Raw genomic sequence first — 18,329 nt, 5'->3', positions numbered from 1 at the left:
CCAAAGATATAGTAACCAACTCAACCTGTTAAAAAGTAATTGTAATCCTGCCTTTCTTGGGACGAAAACTTTTCTGAAGATAGAAAGAACAGCAGGCCATTGGATGGACATACTGGCAGAGTTGAGTAAAATACTGCATTCCCTTAATGCTTGATTTAAAAGTAGATATAAAGCAAGAGCATACCAGCATGTTTCTAAGAGTTATCAGATTTCTACTACTAAAATATTATCTTGAAAGTATGTTCCCAGTGAATTAAGGCGTGACTATGGGACAGCACAGAAGATGCACGCGCACCAATGGCTCACATCAAAATCAAAACGTAAATCTGAGAAACAGATTATTTTATTTAATGACAGCTTTAATTGCTAGGAAATATGCTATGCACTACTGATGTTTTTTTAAACTTATGTTTTGAATTTATTTCCCCCATTATCCCAACATGAGTGTCTTAAAAATAAAAAGAAGTCTCAATAATCGTATGTTAAGATGGTGGTTCCCAGACGAATCTCTTGCTCTGGACAGGATTTAACCCACTTGGACTCCTCACATCTATGGGTGAATCCCAAGATGGCCCCACCATGTTTCTGTCCCCCTCATATGTCTAAAGTTCAGAGACATATGTCTAACTGTAAATTAGTATATAACAATAACTATATATTGTTCAAGTTTCTAAAATGTATAGAATATACACAATTTTTTTTGCAGGTCTGGAGATGGAACCCAGGGCATTTGACCTCCGAGCTACACCCCCTACCCTATGTTTTATTCTTTATTTTGAAACAGCATCTCCCTAAGTTAAGGAGTGCCTCACTAAGTAGCTGAGGCTGTCCGCAAACCATGATCCTCCAGTATCAGCCTCCTGAATGCTGGAATTGCAAATGTGCACCACCATGCCTGGCTTACAAAGACTAAACATATTGACAATTCACTTTCCTGACAACAGCTTTTCACATTTGGGTGATTTATATCTATTTAACACTTCCACTTATTTTATAAAATGAGGATCATTGTGCACTTGGTAATTTGAGAGTTATTTTACTCAACCTCTATGAAGTATTTTCCATGCTATTGTATATTTTGATCACAGAACAGCTAGCTGTGATGCAAAGCTCACTGTATTTTAACGAGGTTGTTGGCAGAGCGATTTACATCCATGGTCTTCTTGGGACTGCCTGCACTATAACCTGGTACTACTATTACAGACATTAATAATGATGATAATTAAAAGACAAGAAGAGCGTGATTCAGAAATGTAAGAAGCCAGCATTCGCCCCAGCAGGACATGATGGAGCCCAGGGTAGACAGTCAGTGTGGCCTCTTCTCCCAGACTGACATTTTCCTCCTGAGAAAAGCTTCCAGTAACACAGATACATAATCATTCACCTGACCAATCCTTAATTACTGGACATTTATGCACTGGCCATTTTGGGTATTATAAAAAAAAAGGATTTTTGTTTGTAGTCATTATATATGTCTCTTTATTTCCTTCTGATATATCCACAGAAATGGAACTTTCATTCTAAAATAACAAACATTTTTTCAAGTTTTTGATATATGTTGCCCCACTGAGTTTCAGAAAGTTTATACTAATTTATACTCTATCCAGCAGTGAAGAAGTCATTTTCATACACCATTAGCTCATCTGAGCCTCACAATTATTCATTCCTAATATGACTGCAGTTAATAAATCTGCATTTATTTAAAAATCTGACAACAGCACTCTTTTCAGAGACTTATAAGGTAGCTGTATTTTTTCTTTTTTGAGTTTTCTCTCATTATTATTAACTTTCTGTTGAGAGATGGGCATCTTTTTATTAATTTCTATGCACTCTGCATATTTTAAGCATATTAACACTTTGAACAAAACCGTAGCAAATATTACTCCTGGCTTATTATCTACTTGTTGATTTTGCTCACTGTTTGATACAAAATAATGTTAATTTCTGGTGTATTTGATGATATCAGCATTTTCTCTTATGTTTTCTTCTCCTTTTGATATTAGAAGGGCTACTGCCTATCACCCTACACTTAAGTCTCTTCTCCATATATAACTTGAAAAATAGGTATTATTTTTAGGCTACTGTTATATCTGATGTATCTTATTTATATGAAAAGGTCTTTGTGCAAAATTTAAAGCATCTCCCCATTAAACGTGGTCTTACTTAAAGTCGATGGCCTCTGCCACTCTAAACTGATAGATCCTGCGGAGGATAGTGTATTTCCATGAACAAACTTGAAATAGCTGTCCAAAACCCACTTCGGATGACTTCTGAATTCTACATCCAGACAGGGGAGATACTAGATTGGAAGGGAAAAAAGCAAACAGCAGGAACATTTGCAAACATTGTGAGAGTGTTAGAAGCCCCTTTGTTCTCCCAGGTGAGAGGCAGCCATGAAGAGGTGGGCATGATGTCCTCCTCCTCTCAAGTCAAGGAGGGGCTCTGGGGCCACGAAGGGAAGGCATGTGACCTGGGGACCCCAGTGTAGCTGCAGTGGGAAGGCTATGGTTCCTTCCTAGAATAGACGAAGGGCAGGAGCTGGGGTGGCTTTCTGGTTCGATGTGCAATGGAGGGAAATGCAGATACATCTGGGTCTCCTGGGTCCATGGGTGGCAGGAGAATGTATAGCTGTTTCCTATGGAAAAGTATGCTCATTTCTGGTCCTAATTTAAGGAGATGCTCGAAGGAGCAAGTACAGCCTAGCAGAGAGACTTTGGAGTCCCTCCACATTCCAGAGCACCCACTGGAATACCAGCACCCTCTGGAAGACCAGCACCCACCTAGTGACAAGGGGCGGGGGTTAGTATCTGAGCAAACCTCAAATCTCAATGAGAAAAAGAGTCAAATCCTTGCCCAGAGAGCATGGCCACGTCTTAAGTAAAATCAAGTGGAACCTGCCTGTCCTCGCTGCCCGCCTCTTGTACATCTGCCCCCTTTCCTTGCCCTGGATGCCAGAGGGACTTAATCTAGAGGGTAGGAAGGAATAGCTGACCACATGTACTCTCCCTTCCGCGCACTGCACAACCTGGTGCTGCGAGGAGCCACGTGGGCTCAAGATTGAGTAGAAATCAGAATCCCCAGCACTTGGGGCCACTGGCCCCTGCAGGATCTGTGAAGAGTATTTAGGGGGCTAGAAAACTCCACTGGAAATGATTCACTGAGATGCAGCAAAATCTTCAACGATAAGAGTAGGCAGCTTCCTTGAGGAAAAACACCACAGTATTTTTATGTCATATTACTATTGCAGCCTGCATGTCTAAATAGCCTCTGAATCCAACACGGCTCCTAAATCATATCATTAGATCGGATTCTTGGTACATCTATAGAGAAGCATGAGCATTATGTAGCACACGTTTAATTTTAATAGTATCAATATTATGCTTCAACGTCATTGGTTTTCTTCGTAATAATGGGCACCATGTCTATTACAGTGAAAATATTGTTCTGACAAGGGAGCCCTAGACTATCCAAGATGGTCAAAAGGGAAAATATATGAAAAGATTAAAAAAAATACCTTGAGAGTTTTCATTATACTATGGGACCAGACACTCTACTCTCTAAACTGAGTCTGGATTTTGGGCATAAGATGATCACCAAAATTTTCTCCCCTAAAAATGCCCAGCAATTTGATGCTGCTGCTGATGTGTAGCCCAAACAGATGAACCAGCACTGCCAAATTAAAATTAAAAAGGTGCACACAATACAAGCATGTCACATTTTCATCCTGAATAATTATTTCCCAAAAAACCAAGGAAATAAGAGGCGACACATCAAATCCTATGCTACAGTGGTGAAGAAGCAGTGTCTTTGTTTCATATGGGCTAGTTGCAATAGTGATATTTTCAAGTCAATTTATATGCTCAATCTCAGGAGTTCCTTTATATTTGCTTTGGAACATGGTGCTTAAAAATAAACTACATCCAAGGCTGGGCGTGGTGGCGCACGCTTGCAATCCCTGAGCTTGGGAGGCGGACACAGAGGATCACACAGGTTTGAAGCCAGCCGTGCTGGCTTAAGAGACCCTGTTTCCAAATAAAAAAAAATATAAAATAGGTCTGGGAGTGTGGCCTGGAGGTAGAAGGGTTTCCAGGAACCCCAGTACCACCAAAAAAAAAAAAAAAAAAACCCAAAAAAAGACATCCTTTCCTGAGGCTTTCATATTTTAAGAAGACTATTAATGTAAACTAAAAGATTTTTTTCAAGAAGGCCTGTGTCATACTGGATGATTTTGTTGCATATTTTAATATGCAACAAAGAAGAAAAATACAACATAAAACCACTTTAGCAGACATGCACCCCACTGAGTCTTTGGTCAGAAGTTTTCTCTTTTGTACATAACAATTTAGCAGCATGAGAAATTATGTCTCATTTTGAAATACAGCTGACACTCCAACTCAGGATATGGAAATCAATCTGTGAACCAAAGTATTTTCTTTTTTTCATCTCCAACAATGGACAGAGAAGCACAACAGGCTGTACACCTTATAGGCCAGGAAATGCCAGCAATGACAGTCATCAATACAAACAGACTAACCCCTTCAGACCCGAGAAACTGAACCACGTTTGCTCAGTGCTGGGATCTTTAAGATAAAGCTCCGTAGCCTTTTTCCCATTGTTTCTTTCTTGTTAAAAGCTCAATGATGACCACCATGGGATTTAGTTACTACAGAGCAATTATTCACAACTCTTAGGTTCTCTGTTCAATGGAGAAAGGTCACAAGGAATGTTGAAATGAAAGATGCTGGAAAATGATAGCAATTTATTGCTCTGTATTGATTTTTTTCAAAAGCTTCTTTACTAAAGTATATGCTAGCAGCAGCTGCAGTGATTTAAAAAATAAAGTTGCAATATTTTTTAGAAGAAAGAAACAAAGGCTATTATGTTTCTATTACAGGTCAGAAATTAATTTATCACATGCAATGAATGAACTATGAAATAGCTCACTCCAATGTGCTTTTGACATTTTAACAGTCTACTGAACCTGTCCTCCAAAGGAAAAACATCTACTTTCAAGCAGCCAAGTCCTGCAGCCAGGTCAGGACCTCACTGTGGTATTCCCAGCAATATTTGAATACTGCACCTCCTTATTTGTGGCTTTCTCTTCCCCTGGCTCTAAGGCAGTTTGGTCTCCTGGTCTTCCTCCTCCTCAGCATCTGTTCCCCCTCATCCTTCTTCTAGTTTCTTCTCTTCTCCCTCATCCTCTTGGCTGACCCATGAGTCCTCTTTCCTTCTGTGTATAATTGGTGACTTCTCCTGTAACAAGGCCTTCGATATTGTATATATGCTAATGTCTTCTGATTCTTTTTCCAGTCTATATAACTCTTGAATTCCAGACTCCTGTATCCAACTCCTAACTCAGCAGCTTCACTGAGATGACTAACATGTGCTCCCACATAATACTGTAAAAGACCTGATGTCCGTGCTCGAAGCCCATTTTGTCACCCAGCTTCTCTGTCTCCACTGATGTCAACTCTATCGCACTGATAGATTAAGCTGAAAATACTGGGAATCGTCCTAAGGGCTTCCCTTTCCCTCACGCCATGCATCCATCAGGAAATATTACTGGATCATTTCTTAACGTCCTCAGAATTTAACCTCTTCTCACCACCTCAACTTCTATGGGTACAACGTGAGATGCAAAACAACTTCGAGAGGTCATAAGCAACTTGTTGGGACATGCCAACTGCACAGAGCATGGGACAGAACCTCAGAAACTCATCAAGGGAATTGTTTTGACGTGCCAGCAAATGTCTCAGGCTACCACACCTGTGCTGCAATAAATATCGGACCCTTGGGTCATAAATCTGTTTCCTGCGCCTGATAGACTTGTCATCAATATATTGGTGGAAATCTCATGTCTGATAAGGTTCCATAGGCCTGCCAAAGACAACTGACAGCACTTACAGAAATCTACAGGAACCCCATGAAAGCGCAGCCGGCTCTGAGCTATTGCTATTGTCATGACGAGTGTACTGTGTGCACGACTCCGATTCAGTGACTTTGCTTTGGCCCTACTCTGTTGATTGAAAACCAGGGCAACTCTTCAGCTTTTTCAGTGTCTGGACCAACTTATTTATAACTTGTTATCTGGCCGGGCGTGGTGGCACACTCTTGTAATCCCAGCATTCAGGAGGCTGAGACTGGAGGACAGTGGTTCGCAGATAGCCTCAGCTACTTAGTGAGGCCCTCTACAACTTAGTGAGACCCTGTTTCAAAATAAAGAATAACTTGTTATTTGTTATCTCAAGTGCTCTAAGGTTTAGGACTTGTATATTATTTAATATGGTTGCCTGAGCTTAGTTGTTAGAAGTGTATTGCTTGATGCTTATTCATAGCTAATTGGCTTTTGGCAAAATCGCTGCTCAGATTATTGATTTACTAGTAATTCCCAACGTGCTATAACCTTCCGGTGATGAACCTTTTGACACCGTGGAAAGACTCAAATCATGGGTCATGTGACTTACAGGTCTTAGGACCTCGCAGCCCACTGCTCCTGGCATTCTACCTCTGAGCTAGGTCACTGAAATCCTCTCCCCTGAGCTCCCAGCTTCTGCCTGGCCCCTCTGCACTCCATCTTCAACCCAGAAGCCAGACTGCGGAAGCTTGTAAGATTGCAGCCAACCTCTTAGCATCCTCCAACTTCCTACATCCCTCAGAGCAACAGCCACAGTCCTCACAGCCCAGAGAATCCTGTGCAGTCTGGTGCCGGATCCCTTTCCCTCCTTGTGTACTTGACCTCAGCCTGGTGGGCCCCGTTGCTGCTTCCAAGCAAGACAGTTTTGAAGCACCACTTCTTCCCAGCTGTCCACTTAGGCTAGCACTCTCTCTTCCTTAGGCCAGGACTCTGTCCTTGTCTGCTAGCCCATATGGATGATGATGTGTAGTGCGTAGCATCTGTATCCTCCACAGAAATGGGAACCCCTGGCTAAGGACCTCTGCAGTGCGGTCCCCAGTCTTGTTGACAGCATGTGGTCCACAGAACTTCTTCAATAGTTAACAGGAAAGCTTTGCCCTTGAATGTGTTCTTTTTCACCTCCTCCAAACCGGCTTTGTTTTCTTTTCTTAGGATTTAGAGTTGTATTTTTATAGTCTGAAATTTATGAACTCACACATATTGATACTGGGAGAATACATTTTGAAGACTATAATTTCAAAATTTTACAAATTTCTAAAAGCTATAAAGATGCACAATTTTTAAAATTATGCTCTGTTAAGCTTATTTTTCAAAAACAGTACTTAGGAAGAGAATTCTGTGTAGAGGTTACAAGGAGCTAAATCTGCATTTAATGAATCTAAAAACACATCTCATCTCGTGAACACAGCCTAACAACAAAACTCATCTTCACTAGATTTTCACTTTCTCTATCTACTATACTCAAACTCACCATATTTTTCCCATAGTAGCAGCCGAATCTGTGGTGTGGACCTGGTCTCTGTGCCACACTCCAGGCCTCCAGAATACCCCTCCACTGTAGCTGACCTTCTCCCTTTTCCCACTCTGGTTGTTAATAGACTCTTTGTTGTAATTAATTTTAACCCAACCATGATGAATCTGGGTAAATTTTATGTGACAATACGTCAGAATATTACCTTGAAGATTAGCATTATGATTATAACTAAATTTAATCCAAATTTAATAGATCTATTTCTAACTTACCAAAACTGTGCCTGATAGCAATACAAATGTAATGACAGAAGTTTGCTCGAATTTCTAAATTGAATTCATTTCAACATCACATTTGTTTTCCTTAGAACCAAAATGAAAGCCTTTTAAGTTATATCTCAAAACTCACATTTACAAAGTAATGCACAAAAAATATTTTAAATGTGTGGGGGAAAGCCAGGTGTGATGGCATATCCTTGTAGTCCCAATACTTGGGAGGCTGAGACAGGATAGTCACAGGTTTTCAGCCAGCCTCAGCCAATAGTGAGGCACTCCGAAACTTAGTGAGACCCTGTTTCAAAACTAAAAATGAAAAATAGGGCTGGGGGTATATCTTGGAGGTAGAATGCCCCTGGGTTTAATACGCAGTACTGTAACAATACATAAATACATAAATATATAAATATATAGTAAATAAGTGGGGAAACATTCATAGAAGGAGGGATTGAAGAAAATCCATCAACATATATACAAGAGTTCTCTCTGAATGGTCAGATATATTTTTGCGTTTTCTTCTTTACATATTTATGTGTTTTCTAAAATGCATACAATGGATATGTATTATTTCTATGGTATTTCACATTATTTTGAGGTTAGATGTCCCAATCTAGGTTTTAGAGTCGACTTAAGTTCTGCATTTGAACAATTTCTTACTCACATATGTAACTTACCAGTGTCACCCCTTCATCGTTCTTCTCATTCACGTCCCCTCCAGATGACAAGAAGTGTCTGACATCCGAGAGCATGCTCAAGGGCCTCTGAAGCTTCATTTGGCGCAGGGAGGTCAGGTCCACTCCTGGAGGAGAAAGAGCCTTTCAGACCACATGCAGAGACATGCTGGGGGCGGCATGAGCCTTCCAGGTCCTCTTCCAACATGTTCCGCTCTCAAAGCCCTTCCACTCTGAGTTCTAAGCACCAGTAATTGTTTCCCTTTGCATGCATTCTACTTCTGATTAGATTACAGGTTTTAAGTTATCACCTGTTATATTCTGAAGACATGATGAAATACCTCATATACACCAGGCTCTCTGAGAATGCCTATTTAAAAATAAATTAATAGCATTCACGTCCCAAAGTATTTTAAAGTACTTAAACTGAATCAAAAGAAGTTACAAGGATATGATTTTTGTTCTCTAAGAATTTTTTCTGATCAAAATAGTTATTCCTAAAAGCTTGTAATTCCCTAAAATAGAAAAAAGACTTCAGTAGAAAACCTGGAAGAATCCGAATGTCTGTAGTTTAAATATAACACTACTGTACCAATATTAACTTGTTAGTTTTGATTAAAAGATACTATAACTATGTGAGAATTAGCAGTGGGAAAATCTTTAGGAACTCTCTATACTGTTGCTGTGATTTTTCTATACATGTAAAATAATTTTACAATAAGTCTTTTTTTACAAAAAGCTCGAATGAATCATTTCACAACTACTCATGCCAATGACGGCTACGATGGAGTAAAACTCGCTCTTTCTTAGCTGAGGAGGGCGACTAGGCTGAAGTCTGTATACCTACTATTCCTGTCTCTGATCAGCATTCACTTCAACCTGAAATGCCTTGAGCACCAGCTCTAGGGTCATTTGCACCTTTTCATTTATCCAGTCCCTGTTTCTAGCACTGTCTGCTGGGAAAAAAAATCCCAGAGATTGCCTATGGTGAAATGATCAAACTGCTTCCAGGTGAAAATAAAAATGATGATGACTGATGATCTAATGACAATGTCAACAGTGATAGTGACGATGGTGATGGTAAGAGTGATACGGATCACAATCATCATGGTGATGGCGTGGTGGTGATATGTTCATAGTGATGGTGAAGATGGTGATGATGGTGATGGTGTGGTGATAAGGATGATGATGATGGTGATGGTGATAGTGATGATAGTGATGTGACAATGGTGATGGTAAGAGTGATCCTGATCATGGTGATGGTGATGGTGGTGATAACGTTGATAGTGATTATAATGACATAATGACGGTGATGGGGATGATGGTGTGGTGATACTGATAATAATAATGATGATAGTGATGATGGTGCTGTGATGATGGTGATGGTTAGAGCGATAATGATCATGATCATCATGGAGATGGTGATGGTGGTGATAATGTTGACAGTGATGATGATGAGGGTGATGTAATGATCATTGTTAGAGTAACATGATGATGGTGGTGATAGAGATGATGGTGGTGTGATGATTCATAATGGTGATGGTGGTGATGATGATAATGTGATGATGTTGACAGGGATGGTGATGGCAATGGTGATGATGCTGGTCATCATTATGGTGGGGACATGAGGATGGTCACAATGGTGATGGTGCCGGTGATGACGGTGTTGGTGATGATGGTAATTACGGTGATTGCTCCCTCTCACAAGGGTTTGCCATAAGTTACCCATTGGTCTGAGCACCAATTGTCTATCATCTGATTGGTTTCTGGCTGCAGACACTGAGAGAAAGACGGGCAGAGTAGCTTCTAAACTGCCCAGTTCCCAATGTGCCTGGTCTGTGGCTTCTTCCTCAGGTTGACTTTGGGAAATGATTTCACCTGTCTGCGATTCAGTATCCTCAGCCTCTCTGGTAACAACATAGACCCCAAAGGGTGAAATGCAGTTCATAGTTTCAAGATCTGTCTCTAGGGCAAAGGCCATGTTACGCACATTCTTTCTGACGTTTTCTAGGAAAGGCCTCGGCATCTGCTTCCTCGGGAGCCAGCCCGCTGGGTTTTAGTGCTGTGGCTTTTGATTACTATTTGCTCAATATGAGTAGACAACATATATTCTGTCTTGGTGTCTTCATCTACTAAACAGGGATGGAAATTCTTGCTTCACCAGTTTTTGTAAGAATAAAATAAAACACAACAACATTGGGTGTACAGTAAGCGCTCAATAAAAGTAAGCTACAGTTATTAATTGGCCAGCTGGCATGTGGATCATAAGCTGTTCATTTTAGATTTGTCTTCCTTTAAAGGTGCAGGAGCACTGAAATAAAGCAAAATGTAATATCTGAATTGTAATTTTCTAAAATACTCTGCTCAAAGTGAATTCATTTTAGTCAAAACATGAACCCTAGTGTGCCATTTTAGAAGACATATAACAGATTTTACTTAATAGGGCATTTGAGGTTTGTTATGAGCCAACTAAAATTGTCATCAGATTCTCATTCTTAGGATTATGAAATTTGACATGTGATTTACTTTTGGGAAATATTATTTCTTTGATGCCAACAATTTGATATTTTTATCCAAAGTAGCAGATGAAACTAAGGTTACATTCCTTTGTTAAATTTCATAATGCCACAATGTTTACTGAAACTGTACTGTTTTGAAAATGATTGAAGTATGTAATTTAAATTAAATAATAAACCAGAACAAGGCTCAAATATGAAAGAAAAATTGAAGCATAGATGTAAGACACTATTCCTTCAAGACCCATTTACAGTACTAGACATCATTACAGGAAACAGCCGACTCTGGTCCCTGATAGAGACACCACAGGGAAATATTAAGGCATTTTATCCTAATAATTTACAACTTTATTTTGAATCAAATATGATGTTAGTTAAGATGTGGTTCATAATTTTTTTCTATTTGTTCAGAAAAGAAGTAAAAATTTTTCCTGTCCATAATATTCACAACAGAAATTATCTTTTCATGACCAAACAAATTTCCCTAATTGCTCCTGATCCAAAGTGGCCATATGCACAGTCAGTTTATCTTAATAGGTAACGGGCCCATCCTAAGCTTTTTACTGTTGCTGTGGTGGTGGTGGTACTGGAGATTAAACTCAGGGACACTGTACCTTTGAGCTACATCTACATCCCATACCCTATTTTTTATTCTTTATTATGAAACAAGGTCTCATTAAGTTGCAGAGGGCCTCACTTTAGCTAAGGCTGGCTGCAAACCAGCCAACTGAGGCTGGCTCCAATCCTCCTGTCTCAGCCTTCCAAGTACTGAGATTATAAGCATGATCCACCATGCCTGGTTCTAGTCTCAGTTTTTAAAAACTAGATTTAATTTTGCTTTATCCTGTGTTCTAAAAAAAAAAGACTTCTTTCTGGAAAACATTAAGCCCTTCTTATATTTTTATTTTGAGAGGAATCTTGGTATTTTTTAAATTTAGAAATCTGAAAACTAAATCATTTACCTAAAACAAATGATTGCATGTGATGGTGTCACCACTGTCTGATGGAACTTAATCAAAATAAAGGGTTGTGCAAAGCTGAAGTCCCAGCCACGCCCCAAGTCATCAGAGCCCTGTCTTCACTCTCCTTCACTAATCTCAAGGAACAGCTCTGTCTTCCTCTTAAGGGCTACGCTGTGCAACTCGTGTCAAGATTGCAGAATTATGCACCCACACTTCTAAGAACACCTCAAGCCAGAAGGGGGCAGCACCCTTCTCCCTCCATGATGTCTCCCAGCATCTCCACTTCAGCTGCACTGCTGACTGTGCTCAGAACACACCAAACCCATGTGCGATGCCAGGTGCCGCTGCTTCTGGCCAGCCTCTGCAGCAAGCTTAGAGGAAGTCACGCCCTTCCTCCTGTTTTCTAAGCTCTACACACACCTTAATTTTATTCATTATCGTATTTTATTGTATCATCATTTAGATATACTTGAAATTTTGCCCTCAAAACAGAAACAAACTTAACAGAAATTTGCAGTTTACTCTGGTCTTCCCTAAGCCATGACTTTAGCATGGTGTCTCTAACTCATCCAGTCACAGCTTACGCCCATGGCTGTCTCTATAGTGAGCATTTTGTAAAGAGATCCAAGGAACCCAAGGAGCGGGCCTTGCACAGGACAGTGGTACCACCAAAAAGAAATAAATACATTATAAAGAGACTATTGTCATCCTGCACCCACCCTGCCTCCGAACCCAGACACTGGCATAACCAGGGACTGTCCCATGCAGAATAGGAGGAGCTGCCACCCTAATTAGGGGTGATTCTGAAAAAGTACAAGAATGGCATTTATTTTGTACTGGAGATTGAAACCAGGGGCATTCTAGCTCCAAGCTACATCCCAGCCATTATCATCATCATCATCATCATCATCAACATTATTACTATTATTATTACAATTAGGGTCTTTCTAAGTTGCTCAAGGACTTATTAGTTGCTGACGCTGACTGAAAACATGAAATCCTCCTGTCTCAATCTCCCAAGTATTGAGATTACAAGTGGGAATCACGGCTCTCAGCTAGAAATAGTATTTTGAATATACTTTATTAAGGAAAAGAATGATACACAGTGTTTCTAAACTGATTAATCTAGGCATCCTCTGAAGAATGAATGGGGAGGATGAGACTGGGGCATAATGGCCAGATTTGGAGGTTACTGAAATAACCCCAAACACCGAGTTTTTAACTAAGGCAGCTACAACATAACTGGTGAGTGGGCTGGACACAGCAGAGAGGGATCAAAGAAGGAGACTGTGTAAGACTTGGTCACAAGCAGACACGAGGGATTTGGGAGAATAAAAGTAACATTTAACATTCCAATATCTATATTCCTGAGTGTAATGGAAAATGTAGAATATAGAGTGAGAAAGGACATAATACGTTTTATACTGGACATGGCATTTCAAATATCTGACCTCTAAGTGTAGATGAATCATACTCTGATACATAGAGGACTGCAGGTCTTGGAAAATTTAGCTATGGGGATACTCCTGGGATAAGCAAGTGGTAGTGACACAGACAAAAAGACCCAGCAAGCTGTAGAGAGAAACAGGACTTTCATGGATAAAGACCTGAAAGACCCACTCTTAGGGACTGGAATATAAGTGGAGCCTCTGGAGAAAACACCAACAGAAGCTGAAGGAGAAGGAAGGAAAACTATAGAAGGATCACTGCAGGAAAGAGTTTCCCTAGGGATGTGAGCAAGGCCACTGAGCATCACAGAGACCAGGTAAGGAAGCAGAGAGCGTGCCCTGGGCTGAAAGCTGTGGAGTCCTGGTGACCGCTGTAGGGGCCTTCCTAGTAGATGCATCAGGTCAGGAGCCAACCTTCAGTGGGCTGAGTAACAGAGGGCCTGAGCCCTGCTTCTAACAGGATGGATTAAAGGGAGGGAGAGAACCCAGGGGGTGGACATATACATGGGGCAAGTGAAGCTTGGCTTTCTTTAAGGACAGAAACAGAGAGGTTCCATCCTGATCTTCTGTCCTGACAGCACTGATCTCTCCCCTTGGCGTGCTCTCTCCGTGATGGCCGATTTTAGAATCCCCTGTTTTCCTTCATGTCCACTGGCTCGCTTTGCCGGACCTCTGCTACCCACCAGTTCTCCATCGGCCCTCTATGGCCGTCTCATTTTACAGCCTGGAAAGCTCAGGCAGGGTGTGGAGGTTAACTGCTGCTAAGGTGTAGCCTGGTGGTGCTGACGCAATTGCAATCAGTGCTTGTGACCAGTGCTTTTTCATGCAATCAACTCCTTTGCAATGTCCCTGCCCCGCCTGTCACCATCTGGATGTGGCGGCAGGATAAGAATGTGATTTGCAACTGTATGCTGCAGAGTGAACTTGCAGGGATCGCTGCTGCCTAGTTATAATCAGGCGGTGATGAATACTGAGAGCGAGTAATAACACAGACCCGTCTTGGAATATGAGAAATGTCTGAGGACATCAGCCCACGCTGCCACAGCTGATAACTCCGAGAGCGCGCCAGAGAAAGGACCAGAGAGAAAATGGAATTAGACAGTGTTTACAAGGCCTGGGTAGATGATACGAGAAGCAGGAGGGAGACTGAGAGAAGCAGAACCCGCCACGAGGAGGGGAGGGAAGGTCAGATGGACGGGAGGCAGCTGTGACAGGTGGAAAACAGAATTAAAAGCTGAGGAGAAGATATGAAATTGAGTTTGCCCTGGCAAACGTGTATTTCACACACCTACACTGACAGCCATGGTGGTGAGGGCTTTCCTCCCAACCCTTCTGAATAACCGCCTTTCTCTTGTGATTGATGTTTACTTCCTAAATAACTGCTCAATCCACATCCACCACGAGCACTCGTGTTGTTGTTGGAGGTAGCACAGATTTTACAAATACCAAAAACTTCTATCCAGCAAGTACTCTAGTGAGTTGCAAAGGTGTACAAGTGGTACAGATGCTCTACAAACAGAGATATTTATTTTCTAAAAAGAAACAATCAGATTTGTGGCTTTTAGAAATTCTGAAAAGAACATAATCACTTAGAACTGGCACCACTACACACAAACACAAAACACAAAAATTTGACACACTGGGTTTTATGGGTACTTTTCTTTTCCTTTGGGTTTTTTGTTTGTTTGGGTACTGAAAACTGAACCCAAGGACCTCTGAGCTACACTCCCAGTCTTATTTTGTTTGACTTTGTAATTATTTCTATGGGGTCTTATTTAGTTGCTGGGGTCTCGCTAAGCTTCTGAGATTGGCCTTGAATCTGAGATCTTCCTGACTCTGCCTTCCAAGTCCTGGGAATACAGGTGTGACCACCATGCCTGGTGTCTTATTTAATTTTAAGACCAGATTATGGAGAGATGATGGACTAACCCTGAGCGTAGCTAACGTGCACAGGCTAATAGTTTGGGGACATGTGTGCATCTGTGAACCCTCCGCACCATCTACACCCTAACGCTTTTCCCACTCTCTTTGCTTATCACTACTGTTACAATTCTGGTGGTCACATAGGGTTACTCTAAAGCGGTTTTAAGTATACAGTACAGGACTGTTAACCGCAGGCACCATCATGACCAAGTTAACCATGCGAGTGCAGGGCTGTGTCCTGCACGGGAAGTTCCGCAAAGGTCCAAACCACTAGCTCCCACTGTGCAATGTGCTGAATGTCGAGCTCCAGCCCCGTTGAGAAAAGTCATCTCCAGAAAGCCAAAGCCTGCAGGACCTGAGCACAGCACCCGAGCGCTCCTGCAGGAGAGTCCTGAGGCTGGGGCTGCGGTGAGGACATATGAAGGCTCGGCACACACCAGCCTGACCCCTGCCTGGTGACCGGCAGCACAGCGCCGGCCCTTTCCCCATCAACACTGAGCTTTCGGAATTCATGACACTTATGCTTTTTAAGAACCCAAGGATGCCAAGGACTATACCATGCTAGCCCTTCTCAGATAAATCTTTTGAGAGAAGCCTGGAGACAGGGAAACTCACAGGGACAGTGAGGCCCACTTGGGAGCTTCTCCCAGAGGCTAAGGGGGATTCCTCTGCCCCAGTAAGTCCGAAGGTTTTTCTCTGGCCATGGGTATCTTTAAAGGGATTGAAGTTTCCTGGTTCTTACTTATACCTGAACAGCAGGAAAAAGTTGGTCTTGATTCAAATTCTCCCCAACCCTTTCCCCACCTTGAGCTCACTCCCGCACTGCACGCTGGGTGTGCGCAATTACTGCGCTTGTAAGTGCCATCCGGGGCTCGGCCTCCCCCTTTCAGGCTAACTCCACCACATTCACGGGTCTTTCTCTGAGGGTGCCTGTGTGTCCACGTGTCCCGGGGTGGCTTCGGGGAGCTGCACGAACTGGCCTACATTCAGGTCCCCACTGCCTTGTAATTCCTGCTAGGAGAACCCGCTCCTAAGAGAGGACACTAGCGATGACCTTGTCCTCCTCAGCTCAAAATTCAGCTGTGCTGGTGCACATGCCCTCCCTTCCCGGAGGAGAGGATCGTCATTACAAGCACGATGCTGCTAATTACAGACTCCAGGTGCCTGTGAAAAATCCCCTTCACCGTTGGCCTCTAGATTCCTGCTGGTTAGCAGAAAGCGGCCTTCACCAAACCCACAAGGCAATCATGAAAACAGCCATGGAAAACCACCTGATTTTACACCAGCAAGGAAAACAAGAGCCCTCTGAAATCATGTTGGCATAGCTATCAAAACCAATGTCCATTTATAATATACCCCTCTGGTTCTTTCTGTGGTTTATTTTCAAAGCTTCAGCCTACCGTTTTCATCCAGATAGGTCAGCAGGATGGAGCTTGACTCTGTCCCCTCTACGGCGTAATCTAATGGGATATTCCCATTGACATCCTGGAGAAGGACATTGGCTCCAGCCTATGCAGAAAAGAAAAAAAATGGCATTATAATGCACACCATCAAAGTAGAAAAGCCTAAGATTCACTTCAATCTTCGGAGAGAAACAGATGCGGACATAGTTTGCTGCATATAGCACTGAATAAAAGTGGAGAAACCCAGAATCATTTTTAAAGAGAAATAATACTAAGGAACTCATAGAGACTCTCAAGTTTGCAAGATTTCCTGCTGACCCATACAACACCAAGACCCCGGGACTTCTCCTCACCACTGGTACTAATCCCAAACATCTCTGTGGCTGATGAATCACGCCTTCGTGTTGGGTGCCGCTAATACCCTGTCTTGTTCTTAATACACAGAAGCGTCCAAGGCCTGCAGAGAGTCAAAACGGTGGCCTCTTCCATGAGTAGCTGAGCTTGTACTGACCTTCCCAGCCTCTCCCTTAAAAAGCCAGAAGTTCCTCGATTTCCAGTTATCCATTTGGAAGCTGTTCTCTCTCTATGATGATTTAATAAATCGTCTGTACTAATCCTCCTAACTGGATTTTCTCCTTCTAGAAACCATTCCTAAAAGGTGTGCTCTGTAGTCATTAGTGGACTGACTATATTAAACATGGCTACTGTGTGTCTTTGAGCCTCAAAGGGCCTTTTAGCAGCAGAGCACCTCTGAACACCCTTTTTCTACATGTTCACCCAGTTTAGATGCAAAGACTCGCTTCTGCTCTTAATAGCTGCTCATAGAAAGTGTCACCGCTGTTCCACACTCCCCACTGATGCCACAAATGGATCAGCTGTGGAGCCCAGCTCTCCTCCAGGGACAGGGCCTGAACACAAACCCCTCAGCCCCACAAATAGTACCTGCTCTGCCAGTGTTCTGGAGTATCCCTACAGCTGCTGTCCCAGTATTCACCAGCATTCTCTTGAGTATAGTAAGTAGCTGGTGAGTTGGTGCCTTTCCACTAGTTAATGAATATTTATATTCAGTCTTCCTTGTTAAAATTATTGATAGAAATTCTGGCCCTTGGCAAGTGGCCTCTAGGGATGAACCCTCCAGGATGGGATTTGGGGCATGGTGCAATTGTACTGTTGGATTTGAGCCTATCTCTGAGACCTGGCTGGCAGAAGTGGGGTCTGAGCACAGGGTGGCCTCATGCTTAGCCAAGCTGCCACCACAGGTGCCTGTCCTTAAGTGTAAACTAAGGCAGGTCCCCTGAGAATCCACGGCCAGAAATAATGAGGATGGTGGTGTCACAGGGGTGCCCTGACTGCACTAAAAGGTTTATCCTCCCGTCCACCACACACACACACACACACACACACACACACACACACACACACAAAGACAAGCATAATCTCCCAGCTCAAGCCTTGCTGGGACCACCAGACAGTCCCATCCCAGCCTCAAGAGTCATGTGGAAAGCTCACATTGTTAAGAGTGCACCAAAGAATGTAGCCGTGAAGGCTGTAGAAACACAAAGTCAATGGACTCCACAGCCTCACCAGTGATTCGTATCTGGAGGTAGCCATTGATGGGGATGTAATGCGATCCTGAATCCTGTCGTGGGGAGAGCTGGTTGGACGCGATGCACACAACCTTGCCCTTCTGGTACTCAGCACATTCCCAGCTCTGCTGAGCCCAAGGAGATGCTCCTCCTCTACTTG

At 42.4% G+C, this 18,329-nt stretch overlaps 1 protein-coding gene across 1 annotated transcript in view; it reads right to left on the bottom strand.

The window, feature by feature from the left end:
• The window catches only part of MYO16 (myosin XVI), a gene marked incomplete at both ends in the record, with an annotated part of 497,659 nt that overhangs the window by 370,330 nt on the left and 109,000 nt on the right, over window positions 1–18,329 (bottom strand). The window contains 2 exons of the mRNA XM_080689777.1: window positions 8,335–8,459; window positions 16,581–16,689. Coding sequence (XP_080545903.1) covers window positions 8,335–8,459; window positions 16,581–16,689 — 234 coding nt within the window. The remainder of the gene's footprint in view (window positions 1–8,334; window positions 8,460–16,580; window positions 16,690–18,329) is intronic.

Source organism: Muscardinus avellanarius, assembly GCF_963383645.1.
Source record: "Muscardinus avellanarius genome assembly, chromosome: 2".
Classification (NCBI taxonomy): domain Eukaryota; kingdom Metazoa; phylum Chordata; class Mammalia; order Rodentia; family Gliridae; genus Muscardinus; species Muscardinus avellanarius.
This window is presented reverse-complemented; position numbering and strand designations above follow the sequence as displayed.